Source organism: Globicephala melas, chromosome 20 (assembly GCF_963455315.2).
Source record: "Globicephala melas chromosome 20, mGloMel1.2, whole genome shotgun sequence".
Lineage (NCBI taxonomy): Eukaryota > Metazoa > Chordata > Mammalia > Artiodactyla > Delphinidae > Globicephala > Globicephala melas.
This window is the reverse complement of record NC_083333.1, coordinates 9736485-9753666: the sequence shown is the minus strand read 5'-3', so window position 1 is coordinate 9753666 and position 17182 is coordinate 9736485. Positions and strand designations below refer to the sequence as shown.

Genomic DNA, 17182 nt, shown 5'->3' with positions numbered 1-17182 from the left:
CCCCCCGGTCCCGGGGCCCCACTAAAGCCTCGGCAGGAGAAAAGGTAATTAGGCCCGACGAGCGGCAAGATCTGCGCTGGGTCAAAGTCTCCTCTCCCGCAGATCCATGACTCCTAACGCGGCTTCCCACAATCCCCCCAGCTCTGGCCAGAGCCCACCTGGTCTGGGGCGCGGCGCGCCTACCAGAAAGCGGGCTGGGGGCCGCAACTAGGCCTCCCTTCCGGCCGCTCGCCCAGTCGCCATGGCAACGGGCGCAGGGCGGGTTGGGAGCCGTTAAGGCTCCGGAGCCACCTAAGGGTCCAGGGGCTGCGTGGCGGCAGGTTTTGCAGCCACTGCACATGGGCTGGGGCCGGAACCAGACAGGGGCAAAAGCCGGGGTTTCGGGGTGCAGTCAGCACTGAGAGACCTGAGAAAATAGAATAGAAAAACGGTGCAGAGGAGTTTTGGCCGTCAGAAGCTCCCGTAGCACCTCAGAGCCGGGCTCGCTTTCTCAGACCCTGCCCAGCTCCCCGCCCACCCGGAAACAGCTTCGCCCCACCCCGCATGGAGCTTCTCCCAGCGGCCCAAGACACCTCTAGCTGTCCGAGTCACGCTCTCCCGATGGCCCGCTACGAAGAGGTGAGCGTGTACGGCTACGAGGAGTTCATGCAGGCGGTGGAGCAGCACAGTGGCAAGACCATTTTCGCCTATTTTTCTGGTTCTAAGGACGCCGAAGGCAAAAGCTGGTGCCCCGACTGCGTGCAGGGTGAGGCCGGGATTCGGGGGCTGCAGCCCAGAGTAAGTGGCAGGAAGGCCGAGGCTATGGCCAGAGTGGGGTGGAGAGGAAGCGGAGAGAGTCTTGTTACCGGAGTCCCGCAGGGCGATCTGAGCTCTCACCTTGCCTTTTCCTACCCTGTTCCCGACTCTCCTCCTATTAAGTCCTTCCCGCCCCGCCAAGTGTGCTCTTCTACCATTCGACCCAGGTAATCTTGGAATCTAGTCCATTAGAACTTTTCACTTCCCCAATGTGATTAGTGTCTTACAGGAGACGTGAATTGGTCTCCTTATGGTAAGTCAGCAAATATTTGTCTTTCATTGTTCTGGGCGCTGTGGCCTGGGGACAAATCAGGACTGAAAGTGGGTCCTTACCCTTAAAGTGGCTCTCAAAAAAAAAAAAAATCAGAAAAAAACACGTGACTTCCGTTTATCTCCTCAGTTAACTGCAGGATAAAGTCTGAGTACTTACCAAGACGGAGGGGAGGGGAGGGGAGAGGGACGCTGTTCATCAGTGCCTGATTGTAAAGTTGGTAATTATTTCTATCAACTTTTTAAAAAGCTGAACCGGTCGTACGAGAGGGGCTGAAGCATGTTGGTGAAGGATGTGTGTTCATCTACTGCCAAGTAGGAGAAAAACCTTAGTAAGTGGCAATGCGTACTCTATTTCCCAGACATGCACTAGACTCTTGCAAATTTAGGCGGGAAGGGTCTTGTGATTCAGGTTCTGAGTTCTAAGATACAGTCGGATAAGTCAAGCAATTAGAATATATTAAATACGAATTAAAAATTCGAATGTTCAGCCATTTGTATTAGGTAAGGGTAATTCAATAATTTGGCCTGATGTTAGTTCAGAACTTGTCTTTACATTTATTTTATATCTTAGTATATATTCACTTAAATGAAAACTTTGCACAGGAGAATATATGTTGTAGATGTCAAGGTTTTTAAAATGTTTACAACAAAAACAATGATTACTGAAAGACTGAAAGTGGGAATATATCAAATACAAAGCAGAATGTAAGAAACCAAGTAAATGTTTTTCATGATCACTTTCTCCTTCTGAAACAGTTGGAAAGAGCCAAATAATGACTTCAGGAAAAAGTTGAAATTAACTGGAGTGCCTACACTACTTAAATATGGAACAGTGAGTATCTTTCTTTAACTGTGTTGGGGATACAGTTCACCCTATCAAAATTCTTTTAACTTGTTCTGGATTCAAATTTGAAAAGATCTTGACATTTCATCCCAAATATCACATTGCTCTTCAGAATGTATTCAAAATACACATGGCTGTCCATCCCTATGGCCTACCCCAATAAGTTATTAATAATGCAAATATTAGGGTTTTTATCATGCCTTTTTTCTTTTTTTGGGGCCTCTCCCGTTGCGGAGCACAGGCTCCAGACGCACAGGCTCAGGGGCCATAGCTCACGGGCCCAGCTGCTCCGCAGCATGTGGGATCTTCCCAGACCAGGGCACGAACCCGTGTCCCCTGCATCGGCAGGCGGACTCTCAACCACTGCGCCACTAGGGAAGCCCTTTCATGCCTTTTATTTTTTTATTTATTTTTTAATTAATTAAATTTATTTTTGGCTGCATTGGGTCTTCGTTGCTGTGTGCAGGCTTTCTCTAGTTGCCGCGAGCGGGGGCTACTCTTCGTTGCAGTGCGCAGGCTTCTCATTGCGGTGGCTTCTCATTGTGGAGCACAAGCTCTTGGCACGCGGGCTCAGTAGTTGTGGCGCACAGGCTCAGTAGTTGTGGCGCACAGGCTTAGTTGCTCCGTGGCACGTGGGATCTTCCCGGGCCAGGGCTCGAACCCGTGTACCCTGCATTGGCAGGTGGATTCTTAACCACTGCGCCACCAGGGAAGCCCCTTTTCATGCCTTTTAAAAGCCATCCTTATTTTAAAATTCTGTAAGCACTGTTGAAGAAAGTTGGTTAACATACAATTCCTTAAAACAGTGGCATCAATAGTTGTTTTCGACTTAATCCATAATTCTGGATGAAAAGAAAGGGCATGTCCTCTAGTTTAGTCATGGCCCTGGGATTCTAAATTAAAGAGTTAAAGGGAAGGGGTGACATCGGGCTTCCTGTCTCCTGTTTTAGTCCACGGAGCCAAGTATTTTAATGATTCACCTTAAGGTAAATATCTTAACTATTTCATAAAGCTTGTTACAACTAGTTAATAGTTTCTGAATAGCATAATTTTTCTGTTCCAAGACTTGTGTCATTCAAGGTAGAACAACTCATTCCCCTCCTAATAACATTTTTGTAGCTGTGGGTTAAGATATGACTGTTGTTCTCTTACAGCCTCAAAAACTGGTAGAATCTGAGTGTCTTCAGGCCAACCTCGTGGGGATGTTGTTCTCTGAAGATTAAGATTTGACGATGGCAATTGTGTCTTTATTTCCTGATTTGCTCTAGTATAAAAGAATCTGCATACTTGCTTTGAATTCATGTTAGCAATAAATAAATGATGATGTAAAAAAATTGGTACATGTCTAAACCATAGAGAGTGCTATTAAAATGCTCATGAACCCTCAGTTTGCTTTAATATATGGGTATATTTAAGCTACCATAGGTAAAATAATTCTTCAGGAGTGGCAGTAATAGCACAAAGGAAGCTATTACTGGAGATGACAGAAATACCTAAAAGCCCCTAATAGTGCAGTAGACAGCTTCCAAATCTCTAAAGGAGTTAGGATCTTTTACCTTAAATTCCACGAATTTACAAAGAGCTGTTATTCCTGAAACTCCTTCTTTGGCTTTAGAATGTAGAACTTAACCTAACCACTGAAGGGAAGCACAGCACATCTAATCCAGCCTCTGCTTAATGCTGGCAGGTTCGTCACAGCTGTCTGAATATGCTTCACTACTTGGGATGAGGCGGGTGGCAGAGAGGTCAGAGACCGTATAACCTAGTGATGGGAAGGACTCCAGCCTGTGAGTCAGTCTCATTGATTATCACTTCCTAGCTGTGTAACCATTAACCTGTCTAAACCTCAGTCTCCTCCTTTATGAACATGGATCGTTCTGAGGATAAAATGAGAATGCAACTAAGCACTTAACATTGTGCCTGGTTTGCGGTATCTGCCAAATAAAGGTCAGCTTTCCCAAATGAGCACAAATATTTGAGGCTCCTCACCTTTGTTCTAGTCTTAAGGCCAAGAGTCCAATTAGTAGTTAACCACCAATCTTCTCCCTGCCATTACTAGGTCAGTGACATACCAATGATTCTTCCTTAAAGCTCTCTTGCAAAGCAACTGGCGATACAGGTATGTCTCCTGCCCTGCAGAATTTAAGAACCTTTATGCGGTTCCTGCTGCCTGACGTAAAGAGGTCACTTACTCCACACCTCTCACTCTGTAGATGAAGGGCAGGATAGCCGATCTGAGGGACAGCAAGGTTCCAGGAGACAGACTTGTCCCAGGCCCCACTGTACATGAAAACAGAGCTCGGCTTAGAGTTTGGGATGTTCAGTGGCCCTCCCCTTACCTCGCCCCCTGCTGCCTTAAATTGGTCTGAAACACCTAACATTTCTATTCTTACTCAGCTGACTGTTAAATACTAATAAAAGCTTACAAAGCCACAGGGAAATCAAAGTAAAACAATTCTGGTTTAACAGAAATAATCTATTAACAAGAAAAAGTTAGTTCAATTAAATAGCACACTAACGGTTCTAGGTGCTACCACAGTAAAGGTACATAGGAAGAGTTGTTTTGTCTTCACTGTACAAAAGCAATATATACATGTCTTAAGAGCCTGGTCTGGATCCAACTGTTCATTTTCCTGATGTGTTATTTTGCTGTTGCTGCTCCGCCAGGGCTTGCTGAAGGCGCATCCGCTTCCGAGAATAGTGCTGCCAGTGCAGAATTTGCTGCTCATCAATAAATTTCGCACACTGAGCATTCACCAGCTCCTTACGGAAGTGTTCATATTGGAGCAGTTCTAACATGTGTAAACACTGAGGGTACCTGGGGTTAAGTTTATAAGTTAATGAGCGACATAACGTAATAATACCACGCTCTAGTTCAGTTACTCACCTAAAAACGATCTTGCAGCCTACCATTTCTGTAACATTAATTTAGTATACTTTGGTAGTACAGTTCTTTTTTTCCCTGCTTATGCATCAAAAGTCAGCAAAATTTTCAAAAGTGAGAAAACTTAAGTTCAGAAAGATTAAATAACTTGCCTAAGACCACACAGTAACTGGTAAACGGAGTCAACATTGGGGGACAAATCATGCTATTCTCTTCTGGTGGTTTCCAAGGTGAGGAACACGAACACTTTTTATTTTAGTAATTAATTATGTGTTTAATTAATACCTACTGGTTTTCCATAAACAATAAGACAACTTTTATTTTAAAACTGAGTCAATCTCAGAAAGAACTAAGCACAAATATTGTATTCTAGTTTTCCATAGGGACATAACAATTCTGAAATTAAGTACATATACTCTAAGGTTGAGCAAATATGTAAGTAAATATGCTGTAGATGGAAAGCCAAATTTCTGGCTCTCAGAAAAAGAGTTTCAGATAAGGAAGGGGAAGGCTAGAATGAATCTTGTTACTGAGTTGGAATTGAAAACATCAGTATGAACTCATGGCTTTTTATATATATATATATATATATATATACACACACACACAATTTCTAGCTTTGTGTGTTGAGAGGGCCTACAAGCAGTGACACCAATGAGCACACTGAGTGCCCAGATCATGGGTTTTATATAGAATTATCCAAGGTTGGTTGGAGACATGGCTGATTCTAAGGCTAGCAGAGGGAAAGTACAAGATGAGCCTGGAATATTATGTAGTGCCAGAAAGAAAAATGCTCAGAAAATTATAGGGATATGTCAAAAGTACTCAGGAGCCAATGTGAAGGGGCTCCCACTGGCTATATCTGGGATCAAGAAGATACATAATTATAACCCACAAGATAAAGAATCCAAGAGTCCATATTGATGTAACTTTTTTAAATGAATAAATAAATCAGGAACAAGGAAATGTTCCTTCCTTACAACTGAATACCAACTAATAAATGAATAAAGAATGATGGAATTAGAAAATCTCCACAGTAAAAATTGTTTCAAGCAAGTATCTTCCATAGATGCTAAAGTTAGGTAAAAGAATGAAATATGAAACAAGATATTTACATAGTCTCAAAGTATTCCCTCACAAAATATGTATTAAATGCAAAAGGAAAAATAGTAACTTGATACAGAGAAAACTGGCAGCCACCACCTCAACCAAGTGACCAAAATTAATATCACCAGTAGAGGGACAAATTGACATCCTATGACTCCTGATATACCAAGAAGGATATAACATCACTTCTGTGTCACACTTATGGGGGGAAGAAAAAGAAGACTGATGAACTCAGATTAATGGAGACTAAGACATGACAAGAAAATGCAGCATCTGAGCCTAGACTGGACACTGCCCCAGAAACAGGACATTAGTGAGACAGCTGGCAAAATGTGAGTGAGGTCTGCTGGTTAGATAACAAGATCAGATGATATGTCAATGTTAATGTTCTGATTTTGATCACTGTACTATGATTATATAAGAAGTTTGCACTTAGAATATCTGGGGGAAGAATATACAGGAATTCTTCTTACTGTTTTTCCATTTGTTTTTAAGTAAAATTATTTCAAATAGAAAAGACATAAAATTTAAATGAGTCAATTAAAAAACAGTGAGTCTTATAGGGAGTACACAGATAGAGCCAAAATTGTACAAGTGGTATTCAAATGACTAAAGTTTGGGGACAGTACACTACAGCAGTGCTTCTCAAATTTTAATGCACACATGAATCACTTCTTTTTTGGAGGGGGGGTTCGCGGGCCTCTCACTGTTGTGGCCTCTCCCGTTGCGGTGCACAGGCTCCGGACGCGCAGGCTCAGCGGCCATGGCTCACGGGCTCATCCGCTCCGCGGCATGTGGGATCTTCCCGGACCGGGGCACGAACCTGCGTCCCCTGCATCGGCAGGCAGACTCGCAACCACTGCACCACCAGGGAAGCCCACGTGAATCACTTCTTAAAATGCAGACTCTGGTTCAGGAAGTCTGGGGCGGAGCCTGAGGACTGCATTTTTAACAAGCTCCCAAGTGATACCAATGTTGCTGGTCTGAGAACCACATTGAGTAGCAGGGCCCTACACCATGTTGTCCTTATTACAGATTTGCTTCCTATACTCCAAAGATTCACAGTTGCTTGTAATTGTCAGCAGCTAAGCTTGGAAAGCCCTACTCACACCTACCCTGGCTATTTCCTTTTCATGAGGACATTGTTGGTAGTTAAAAAGACCTAGGTTTGAAACCAGCTCTGCCATTCTCCAGCTGAGTGGCCTCAAACAAGGTACTTAAACTCCCTTAAGGTTTAGTTTCTTCAACTGTAAAATAAGTTAATGTGACGACCAAGAGAATGGTCTTCAAGTAGCATTTAGTAACTGGAACTTAGACACACAGTGATCATTTATCAGACTTGTAGAGTCAATGATCAGAATACATTACATAACAAAATAAGGAATTATAAATATGTTAATAGGCTACAATTATAGCATTAACCAACCAGATGAAATAGAAGAGGTACAAAAGGAAAGTTCTGCAATTAGATTTTTTAAAAATAAATAAGAAATAAATGGAGAACTAAACTAACAGCATTGATGAAAATAAGAACTGAAAGATTTTAGTTGACATAAAGCTCCCAGCAAGTCAACAATATGAATCCTTGCCCCCTCATTCCCTGCCCCCCCAAAAGGTAATGTAAACTTAAGTTGAACAAATAGCAGTATAATGTCCATATGAAGAATAAAAAGCTATTTGGTCCACTGTACCTTGACATCTGAAGGCCTGTGTTTAGCTCTTGGCTGAAAAACATAAGGCGTTAAGTGCAAAATATCCAAAGGTGGGCACATGAGAAATGGCTGAAGGTAGGTGAGAAAAAAAGATGTAAGAGATAAATTACAGTTGCAAGTCGTGGCTATTAGTGAAATGGTGGAAACTGTCTAGAAGAGGCAACTGCTCCTCTGCTCTAGCCAGTGGCTGACGTGGGAGAACAAAGACCTGGGGTTACCAGATCCTCCAGAATTTTAGAGTAGCTAGAAATCTGGATTAAAATATGAAACTTTCTAATCTTCAAATGTTGGCAACTATTAAATGAAAACCTTGTGCAGAAATGAAATGGGGGTTAATTTGCAACCTCTCTTGAATTTAAATATCTGAATGGCTGTTCCTCAAGAGGGCATAGATTGGTTCTGGATTAATTCAGGGATAAAACTCAACATGGGTTGAAGTTACATGGAGGTATATCATATTATTATACAAGGAAGAACTTTCTAGCATCTAGCTAACAATGGAATTGGTTGCCCCTGAATGGAGTAGTATGGGCTCACTGGAAACCTCCAGCCAGCATGTAGATGACCATCTCAGCAATGTTGTGGGTGAAACTGAACTTGATGGTGTCTAGGGCTCAGTGTCCAACACTGAGTCTCTAAGTCTACATACATATAACATGTTGCAATCTAATAAAAAAAAGTCTTTTCTCTGGATTATTAAATGAATAATGGTTCTTTATAAAGGGCCAGTAAGGGTGCCAAGGGTCCTGCAAGCTACAGGAGGATGTGGGCTTCATACATCCTCCTTGTTATAAGACACAGATCAGAAAAGTGGGAGTACACGTTTGAAACGTTTTCCTCTCAAACTTGTGTTTGTTTAGGAAAAAGAAAGACTAAAAGTTTCACCATTGCTTTTTGACTACCTAGTTAAGACAAAGCACAGGTGGGAATTCACGGTTTCTTTTTTACCATTAAAAAGGAATAAGTTCAGGGACTTCCCTGGCAGTCCAGTGGTTAAGACTCCACGCTCCCAATGCAGGGGGCCCGGGTTCGATCCCTGGTCAGAGAACTAGATCCTGCGTGCCACAGCTAAGACCTGGTGCAGCCAAATGAATCCATAAATATTTAAAAAAAAAAAAAAAAAAGTAAGCTATAGCACTACTGCAAATTAGCAGAAAAAAAAAAGGAATAAGTTCATGATTATAGTATGCTCCTTGCAATTCATAAGCCTTAAAAAGAAAGCATCTATTGCACAACTTGAATAATACATATATTATGTAAAATATATAAAATAAAATAAGCAGCTACTAAGACTCAGGTAAGGGTACCTCCTCCAGAAAACCTTCCTTACAAGTAAGTACCCCTTTCTATGGTCTTTCATGTTCAGGCTATGGCTATGTCATTGCATATATAGACTGTGGGTTCCTTTGGGTCAGAAACCCGGTGAGATGGAGTGAGTGGTACAAGGTAAGGTCAGACAAGACAGGGCCAGATCATACAGGTCTTTAGCTCGAGAAAAGAGACTAGATTTTCCTCTGCATGCAATGAGAAGCAACTGAAGAGTTCTAATGGAATGCTGTGATTTCTATTTTTAAGATACCAAGTTGGCTTCTGTGTAGAAAATGGTTCTTCTTTGTTTGGCTTGGGGGCGGGGAATGGTGGGGAGAAAGCAGGGATACTGGTGAGTATATCACTGAAATAATCCAAGTTAAGTTAGAGATCAGTGTGTCTCATATTAAAATGGAGACAACTAAAAGAAGTGCAGAGATTCAAACTGTATTTTTTCCAATGTGAAACTAAGAAGTCTATTAAATATCAGTGCTTTGGAGTATAATAAAGTACACACATATTTAGGACTATAAAAATTAAACTTACTTTAGATACTTGGCATATTCTGGTTCTTTCCAGTAAAGCAAGTACTTAAGATAATTAACAAAAGCTTTGTCTTTGAAGTAACCTCTTTGGGCAAGAACTGAAAGGCATAAAAAAAAAAAATACACCTGTAGAGCAAATCAATCCTTGGACTACTGATTTGTGACTCCTAACATACAAGTAAAGAATTTACTTACATAACATCCCCACCACCGACACTCATTGAATTCACAACAGAAGTCCCAGTTTGCTCAATTATATATATACCAATGTAAGTGTAGCAATAATTCTGTTCAATTGAGAATGTACAAAAGCAGATACGAAAGTCATCCCTCAAATCCACAGGGGACTGGTTCTAAGAGAGCCCACAGACACCAAAACCCACAGATGCTCAAGTCTCACATAAAATAACATAGCGCAATGACAATGACAGTATTGTCACCCTCTGTATGGGAAGATTCAACCAACTGCAGTTGAATCCGAGGATACAAAGGGCCAACTATGAATTGGAACTCTTCTATCAAAAATTATAAATAGCTACTCAATTCAATGAGGTGTTCAACAACTTACAATTAAGGTAATTTGGGTTGGCTAAACACTGCACAAATTCCAACTCCAACTGAAACCGAAGTCGATTTCCAGCATCATCTAGGAGAGAAGATAGCAAAAATCATCCAAAATAAACGTCACCATATACAATACTGATTTGTAGAAAGAAAACAGCAGTAAAGAAACCTGACTAATGATGAGATACGTTTCTACATAAAGAAGGGCACGTGAAGGTTTTCCTAAACTGGGCGAGGGAGGAGAAAAATCTTCCATAGAAGTGTAAGGAAAGCAAAGCCCTGATTAAAAGGAATGTTTAATCAGGAATGAATGAATTCTCTAATGTTAAAGACAAGTTATTAAAGAAAACAGGATCACACACGGGGTCAGAACATTTATCACTCGTGAGCCACTATGTTGAGAATTTAACATTGACCACTGTTGTGGTAAGTTGCAGTAACTGTGCCTTGCCTTATTTTAATGTGTTACAAGTTGTTAAGTGATTAAGCTAAGCAAAAACAAAGCAAACGCTAAACCTATCAAGAAAAGTTCAGAATGCAAGCTGAAAGAGACCATGGTGAGAATGCAAGATCAGGGAACGCTTGCTTCGGTGAGACGCGTCCGTTGCAAAATAATACACGAGTTTGTCGACGATGTTTGAAACTTATGCAAGCTCATTTAAGACGCAGAAAACAAATCGAGGAAGCGGTTTAAGATCCAAAATCTCTCCTTTAGCCTCGCCGGAAGCCGACCCCTCGCCGGGGTCGGTGTCTGAATAACAAGTGAGGAGAAAGGATACACCAACAAAACAAACTCTGAAAAGGCCAAACTACCTTCGCCCTTCCAGACGCTAGAAGAGCCCTCGCCCCTCCCGGTCCGAACAATCACCTTGCGGGGAGTTAGGCCTGGAAGGAGAACCTGGGGAAGCGGGAGCAGGTGTCTGGGCCCAGGATAGTTCTATTTGCCAAAACGCACGGCTCGGACCGCCACTCACCTGTCTCCATAGCGACAGCTGCTGCCATCACCAGCAAAGGAGCTAAGCAGCCACCAGCCCGACACCGCGAACGCCGGGAGTGGCGGGGGAGGTGCCGGAAGCCGCGGCTCCCCCTTCCTGCCGCGGTGCAGTGTGGGATGCGGGGGGCGGGCGGCTCCTCTCATCCCAGGCCCGCCCCGGCTCGGCCCGTTCCCGCCTCCGCCGGCGCGGGCTCCTGACAAGTTAGGAGGCGATGCAGGGGCTGACCTAGCGCGGGGCCTAACCCAGGGTTTCAGAGGGGCCGTCAGCAGCCCCCGCCAGGACCACTGTTCCTGCACGTGGCTGTGTCATGGGATCCTCGGCTACCGCTGTGCCTGCGTCACAGTGCCATGTGATGTCACTCCTCACCGTGTGACGTAACCCGTCGAGGAGCGTGGGGCAGTGGGGCCTCGCGAGGCCTGCTTGGTTCCGTTACCCCTGTAAGATGGCCTCACCCCTTGGGGGAAAGCCCTCTCCGCCCCGGGCTGAGGCCACCCGCTCTGAGGAGACGGCAACGGTCCGTGTGGAGACGTCGTCCCACCGCGTGGAGACGACCTCCCGTGAGGTGCGGAGGTCTTCCCGGCAGGTGGAGACTACCCAGTGCCGCAGCGAGGGGTGCTCCGTCTCCCCCTCTGAGAAACGGGCCCCTCGCGTCTTCGAGGTGTCCTACCAGCACGTGGAAACCGCCTCGCAGCGCACGGAGACGGCCTCCCGCCGCGTCAGGGCCTTGTCTCTGCGGGTGGAGACGTCTCTGCACCGCGTGGAGAGCCCGCCGCGGCGGGAGCAGCCAGACGCTCGCCAAAATGTCCAAAAGGCCCGATGAAATGCTTCCTTCCTCGGGGCCACGAGAGGGCCATGGCCCTTGGCCAGGGCAGAATTGCCTCCAGTTCGCAGCCAGCCTGCTGCCAGGTGGACCGATCATCTTTGGTTTCCTGGAAGCAGACCACAAATCAATTTAAGAGCCAAGCTGCGGTTTCAGGACTCAGCCAACATTCATTGACCCTGCTGCACCCTGGACCATCCTTTCCTGCCTTTGACCCAGTGAACTACTTTAACTTGAAGCCAGCACAAAAAGTTTTCGGGCCCTATATATTGTATATATTGAGATGATGGACAAAGAGGCTGTTTGAACCTCTGAGGCAGGTGAGTTTTGGATTCTTAGCCCCTGAACGACCTTTGCTGCTTCAAATTTAGGGACAAGGAGCAAACTGAAGTCATGACCAGTGGAATGATTATATGCCTGCAGCAAACCTGAGGGGCAAGGAGCAGACTTTCCTTAATTAGTTGGCCTGTGTTTATGTTTCAAAATTGTTATTTTCTTTATGCCAAGCCCTCGTGCATGGTAGCCCGAGCCACACGCATTTTAACATAGGTCAAATGTAGCTCAAAGTGAAACTACATCACCAGTCAAGAATAATCTTAGAAAGGAAACCTGACCTGTGATTTGAGGAGGTACAGGGGAGGAATATTTATTGAGCACCTACTCTGTGCCAGGTGTTATTTTAGCATTTGGGCTATAGCAGTGAACAAGGCGAATAGGGTCTTGGCTCTTGGGGAGCTTACACTCTAGTGAAAAGGCAGACAACAAATGACAAAACAAGAGTTTTGTATTGTGATTAGCACTATGAAGGAAATAAAACAGGTAGTGTGATAGAGAATGTAAGGGGGTTGTTTAGATGGGATGGTCAGGGAAGGCCTTGCTGATTAGGCAGCATTTGATCTGGGACTTGTTTAGTGAACAGTGAGCCATGCAAAGGTCTGGGGAGAGTGCATTCTAGGTAGAGGGAATCAGCCAAGTCCAAGGGGTGAAGGGGAGCAAGCTTGGACTGTTCAAGGAGCAGAAAAAAGACCAGTGTGGCTGGAGCTTAGGGAGGGAGAGTGTTGTATGGAAGAGAGGATGTTAGAGAAGCAGGCAGTGGCCAGTTCATAGAGGGTCTTGAAAGCCACAATAAGGAGCTTGGGTTTTATTCTAAGGTCAGTGGGAAGACGCTGGAGGGTTTTCAGCAGGGGAGTGACATGATGCATTTTGCATTTAAAAAATATCCTGGTTCCTGTGTGTAGGATGTAGGACAGTGGTTCTCAGGGGTGATTTTTATCCCCCAAGAGACATTTGGCAATGTCTAGAGACTTTTTTTTTGTTTGTCACGATGGAGGGGGGCAGTTGCTACTGGTATCTAGTGAGTGGAGACCAGGGATGCTGCTAGGCCTCCTACAGTGCCCAAGACAGCCCCCCTCCCCCAAGCAAAGGGAACTACGTTTGGACTAACACACTTAGTCCAAAATGTCAGTAGTGTGAGGTTGAGAAACCATGATGTGTAGGGGACCAGAGAGGAAACAGGAACTAGTTAGGAAGCTAATAATGTGGTCCAGTAAGAGATGATAGTGGCTTATACTAGGGTGGCAGAAGTGGAGCTAGAGAAAAGAGTGCAGATTAGGGATGTGTTCTGGAAGTGGAGCTGACATGACTGATGGATATGGAAAGTGAGGGAAAGAGGAATAGAAGAGGGCTTCTCTGGTGGCACAGTGGTCGAGAGTCCACCTGCCGATGCAGGGGACACGGGTTCGTGCCCCGGCCCGGGAAGATCCCACATGCCGCGGAGCGGCTGGGCCCGTGAGCCATGGCCGCTGAGCCTGTGCTCCGCAACGGGAGAGGCCACAACAGTGAGAGGGCCGCGTGCCGCAAAAAAATATTTCCCACAATAATAATATTATTTCCCACAATATTATTTCCCACAATATTATTTTGAAGCTCTGTTATTAAGTGCAGAAACATTTAGCATCATCATGGCTTCTTGATAAATTGAGGTGCTTTTGTATCTGTGACATGGTATACAATCGCTAGCCCAACGTGCGTGCAATGAAGAAGGAAGAGCAGTGCTGTCCCTCTATTCCCAGCCAAGAAGGCGTCGCATGGCTCCATCTACTAATCCGTTAGACTTACTGGTCTAGGTAGTAGCCGTGACCTGCCTTCAGTTGTTGCAAACCAGGTTAGTTTGGAAAAACTAAGTACCTGTCAGCACCTGTCATTCTCATAATCCATTCATTTATATATAAGCTGAAGGCAGCTTACAAAGTTCAGCATATGTATTTTCTGTCAGCTGTGTTGAAAATACTTGAAAGAATTCTGTTACTACAACACTCTTTCCCCAGATCACATGAGCCATGGAAAGAATCAGGAGCCCAACCAGCAAGATATTTGGGTCAAGGGCCCATCTAGATCTCCCAGGATTCCGGTTCCTCCATTCTTACCGCTGCTCCCATCCCACCATAGCTGGTACTTGACCCAGCCTCTAGGAGGTTCCACAAACTGTTAGGCTGGAGAAACAGTTCACCGTTTAAAAACTTTTTTTCTGAACGGTTGATCTTCATGGTACAGATGGAAAAACTGAAGTCCATAGAAGCCAAAAGTAATTTGGCCAGGAGCAGAGGTGCTAGCAACCACTTTTGACTGCCTCCTAGGATGGTTTCTTTTGATAACCAGATGAAGGTAGGTCTAGTGTCCTTAAATTTAATTTACAATGAGCATAGTGGATCATACTAAAAATAGAAAAGGAAGAGAGACAGAAGTAACATTTATACTGAATTCTACAGAACACTCTCATTCATGTGAGACTCCGAAAACATTATTATTTTGAAGCTCTGTTATTAAGTGCAGAAACATTTAGCATCATCATGGCTTCTTGATAAATTGGCCCCTTTATCATTATGAAATAACCTTATCTCTGGTAATGTTCTTTGCTCTGAAATCTATCTATTTGATATCAATATAGCTGCTCTAGCTTTCTTTTGATTATTGTTAAGATGGTGCATCTTTTTCCAACCTATTTGTGTCTTTATTTAAAGTAGATTTGTTGTTAGTATTGGATCTTGGTTGGTTTTTCTTTTTTATCCTAATAATTTCTGCCTTTTACTTGGGATGTTTAGACAATTTATATTTTCTGTAATTACTGACGTGGCTGGGTTTAAATCTACCATCTAGCTGTTTGTTTTATATTTATTCCCTCTGGTCTTTGTTGCCTTTTCTCCTTTTTTTTTTTAAGACTAATTTAGTACTTTTAATTATTCCATTTCATCTCCTTTGTTGGCATATTTACTCTTTTCATTTTAGTAGTTTCATGAGGGTTTAATATACATTTTTTGATTTTTCATATTCTACCTTAACATGATATTATACTCCTTGACCCATACTATAAGAATCTTACAAGAGTATACTTCTGTTTTTCTTGACTTTTTTTTGCTATTGTTGTCATACATTTTACTTATACATGTTACAAATCCCATAGTACATTGTTAGCATATTAGCTTTAAACAGTCGATTGTCTTTTTTTTTTTTTTTTTTTTTTTTTGCTGTGTGCGGGCCTCTCACTGTTGTGGCCTCTCCCATTGTGGAGCACAGGCTCCAGACATGCAGGCTCAGCGGCCATGGCTCACGGGCCCAGCCGCTCCGTGGCACGTGGGATCCTCCCGGACCGGGGCACGAACCCGTGTGCCCTGCATTGGCAGGCGGACTCTCAACCACTGCGCCACCAGGGAAGCCCCGATTGTCTTTTTTTTTAATTTTTTTACAGTAGGTCCCTGTTGGTTATCTATTTTAAATATTCAGTTGATTGTCTTTTAAAGAATTTTAAGTGATAACTTTTAAAAGCTCTGCTCACGTAGTTAGCAGTTTTGATGCTCTCCACTCCTTTGTATAGATCCAGATTTCCATCTGGTAGCATGTTGCTTCTGCTTAAAGGACTTCCTTAATCATTGCTTCTAGTGCAGGTTTGCTGGTGATGAATTCTTTCAGTTTTTATATGTCCAATAAAGTCTTGATTTTGCCCTCATTTTTGAAATATATTTTGAAAATCATCAATGTAGTCTAATCTGTTTGTTTTACTTAATAAGGAAACTGAGGCACAGAATGAGAACATCTTGCCAGTCACATGGCACTTAGCCTACCTGCAGTGGCACTGCCCCAACCACTCTGTCAGAATAGCAAAGATTTTGCCACTGGAAACTCATTCATTTAGTTGTCAGTGGCCTGTCCACATTACCCTTTAAATACACCAGGAGAAAGGGCTAAAGTAAATAAATTGCTCTTTAGTGTGTCTTCGTTGATCAGATTCCTTTACCACATCCAGAGCCACTTCATCCATTAGGCGTGGCAGGCTCTAACCCTACAAGTTGTGAACTTTGTAAGGGCCTGCCACAATGGTTGAAGCTTGAAAACTTCATTGGCTTCAAAATACAAGAAGAAGAAAATAGCAAAATTAAAATTAATAAGTGCCAATGTGCAAACATTGTAATATATGTGATAGGATACGGGTCAGGACCTCCAAAAATAAGAATATCTAAGACCCAGGTCTTAAAATGGCTCTGCCAAGGTAACTATAAACTGATATCTGGACTCTGGAGAGATGACAAGGTAGGGCCTCTCTCCAAAAATGATAAGACTGATAAGACTTTGGCCGGGGGCAGCCTAGAGATCTCAAGTTTCCTTTATTTTTTTTCTTCCCTCCTTTGACCAGACTGACCTTCCCACTGACTGAAAAACTAGACCTCGGATAAGTGAATTCACCCCTCTGGGCCTCACTGCCCCCACTGAAAATGAGATGTTTGGACTAATCTTTAGATCTGTGGTTCCCAAAATGAGGAATGCAAACGTTGCTGGTGTGCAAGAGGATTTTAGGAGGTATGGAAACATTTTTTATTTTGATAATTAAATATTTATTTCAGTGTGTATTAGATTAAAAAATATAACTAGCCCTCAAACTTGGTATTTCACCAATATTTTACTTCAGCTATAGTAGGCTTTTTTTTTTTTTAAAGAAGATGTTGGGGGTAGGAGTTTATTAATTTATTTATTTATTTTGGCTGTGTTGGGTCTTCGTTTCTGTGCGAGGGCTTTCTCTAGTTGTGGCAAGCGGGGGCCACTCCACATCGCGGTGCGCGGGCCTCTCACTATCGCGGCCTCTCTCGTTGCGGAGCACAGGCTCCAGATGCGCAGGCTCAGTAGTTGTGGCTCACGGGTCCAGTTGCTCCGCGGCATGTGGGATCCTCCCAGACCAGGGCTCAAACCCGTGTCCCCTGCATTAGCAGGAAGATTCTCAACCACTGCGCCACCATTGAAGCCCTATAGTAGGCATTTTTAAATGTTTAAATGAATTGATTTAAAG

At 43.6% G+C, this 17182-nt stretch overlaps 4 protein-coding genes across 5 annotated transcripts in view; 2 read left to right on the top strand and 2 right to left on the bottom strand.

The window, feature by feature from the left end:
* Positions 1-385, bottom strand: part of KIAA0753 (KIAA0753 ortholog) — a 60635-nt gene extending 60250 nt beyond the window's left edge. The window contains exon 1 of the mRNA XM_060291177.2: positions 159-385. The gene's annotated coding sequence lies outside the window, so the exon portion shown is untranslated. The remainder of the gene's footprint in view (positions 1-158) is intronic.
* TXNDC17 (thioredoxin domain containing 17) lies at positions 271-4479 on the top strand. Its single transcript, XM_030861695.3, has 4 exons — positions 271-745; positions 1316-1397; positions 1825-1900; positions 3067-4479. The coding sequence occupies exons 1-4, from the start codon at positions 544-546 to the stop codon at positions 3133-3135; spliced, it is 429 nt and encodes a 142-aa protein (XP_030717555.1). The 5' UTR covers positions 271-543; the 3' UTR covers positions 3136-4479.
* MED31 (mediator complex subunit 31) lies at positions 1588-11353 on the bottom strand. 2 transcript variants are annotated; one of them, XM_030861696.3, is made up of 5 exons: positions 11007-11353; positions 10037-10114; positions 9470-9566; positions 7595-7627; positions 1588-4730 (listed from the first exon to the last, which is right to left on the bottom strand). In XM_030861696.3, exons 1-5 carry the CDS (start codon positions 11032-11034, stop codon positions 4538-4540), a joined length of 429 nt encoding a protein of 142 aa, XP_030717556.1. In that variant the 5' UTR covers positions 11035-11353; the 3' UTR covers positions 1588-4537. The 2 variants fall into 2 exon arrangements, with proteins under 2 accessions (XP_030717556.1, XP_030717557.1); XM_030861697.3 differs by lacking the exon at positions 7595-7627 and having other exon boundaries at positions 1589-4730; positions 11007-11345.
* C20H17orf100 (chromosome 20 C17orf100 homolog) lies at positions 11134-11854 on the top strand. Its single transcript, XM_060291197.1, has one exon. It carries the CDS (start codon positions 11470-11472, stop codon positions 11845-11847), a length of 378 nt encoding a protein of 125 aa, XP_060147180.1. The 5' UTR covers positions 11134-11469; the 3' UTR covers positions 11848-11854.
* Positions 11855-17182: the final 5328 nt, after the last annotated feature.

What these genes read in the sequence shown, in the direction of transcription:
- MED31 (XM_030861696.3), bottom strand. Translation starts at nt 11,034, where the DNA reads ATGGCAGCAGCTGTCGCTATGGAGACAG. An exon ending in AGCTGTCGCTATGGAGACAG is followed by an intron (nt 10,115 to 11,006) that starts GTGAGTGGCGGT and finishes CTTCTCTCCTAG; the next exon opens with ATGATGCTGGAAATCGACTT. An exon ending in GAATATGCCAAGTATCTAAA is followed by an intron (nt 7,628 to 9,469) that starts GTAAGTTTAATT and finishes TATGTTTTTCAG; the next exon opens with CCAAGAGCTAAACACAGGCC.
- TXNDC17 (XM_030861695.3), top strand. Translation starts at nt 544, where the DNA reads ATGGAGCTTCTCCCAGCGGCCCAAGACACCTCTAGCTGTCCGAGTCAC. An exon ending in GTGCCCCGACTGCGTGCAGG is followed by an intron (nt 746 to 1,315) that starts GTGAGGCCGGGA and finishes CTTTTTAAAAAG; the next exon opens with CTGAACCGGTCGTACGAGAG. An exon ending in CAAGTAGGAGAAAAACCTTA is followed by an intron (nt 1,398 to 1,824) that starts GTAAGTGGCAAT and finishes CTTCTGAAACAG; the next exon opens with TTGGAAAGAGCCAAATAATG.
- C20H17orf100 (XM_060291197.1), top strand. Translation starts at nt 11,470, where the DNA reads ATGGCCTCACCCCTTGGGGGAAAGCCCTCTCCGCCCCGGGCTGAGGCC.